This window comes from Penaeus monodon, chromosome 32 (genome assembly GCF_015228065.2).
Source record: "Penaeus monodon isolate SGIC_2016 chromosome 32, NSTDA_Pmon_1, whole genome shotgun sequence".
Classification (NCBI taxonomy): Eukaryota; Metazoa; Arthropoda; class Malacostraca; order Decapoda; family Penaeidae; genus Penaeus; species Penaeus monodon.
Genome location: NC_051417.1, coordinates 20,155,666 through 20,155,933, shown reverse-complemented (window position 1 = coordinate 20,155,933; position 268 = coordinate 20,155,666). Strand labels below are relative to the sequence as shown.

Below are 268 nucleotides of genomic sequence, written 5' to 3'. Positions count from 1 at the left end.
CATCGGCCAAAGTATCCCAAAGTAGAGCCACCTAAGCGGTAATTTCAACCTCACCTAATTCTTTCCGTCTTTCTACAGCCTTTGTCACGTGACCTCAGCAACACCAAGATGGCGGCCGAAGGTTCGACATTCCAGACCGAGGGAAGAGACATTCTTTTCACCCAGGACTCTTTCCCATGGCCGGAATTTTCACCGTCCTTTTTCGAGTAGGTTGAATTCTCTGTGCCATTTTTTCATAACTGAGCTATACATTTTCAGAAATCATTAC

At 45.5% G+C, this 268-nt stretch overlaps 1 protein-coding gene across 1 annotated transcript in view; it reads left to right on the top strand.

The window, feature by feature from the left end:
* Nucleotides 1–268, top strand: part of LOC119593293 — a 10,558-nt gene that overhangs the window by 7,403 nt on the left and 2,887 nt on the right. The window contains exon 2 of the mRNA XM_037942222.1: nucleotides 79–206. Coding sequence (XP_037798150.1) covers nucleotides 109–206 — 98 coding nt within the window. The 5' untranslated portion in view covers nucleotides 79–108. The remainder of the gene's footprint in view (nucleotides 1–78; nucleotides 207–268) is intronic.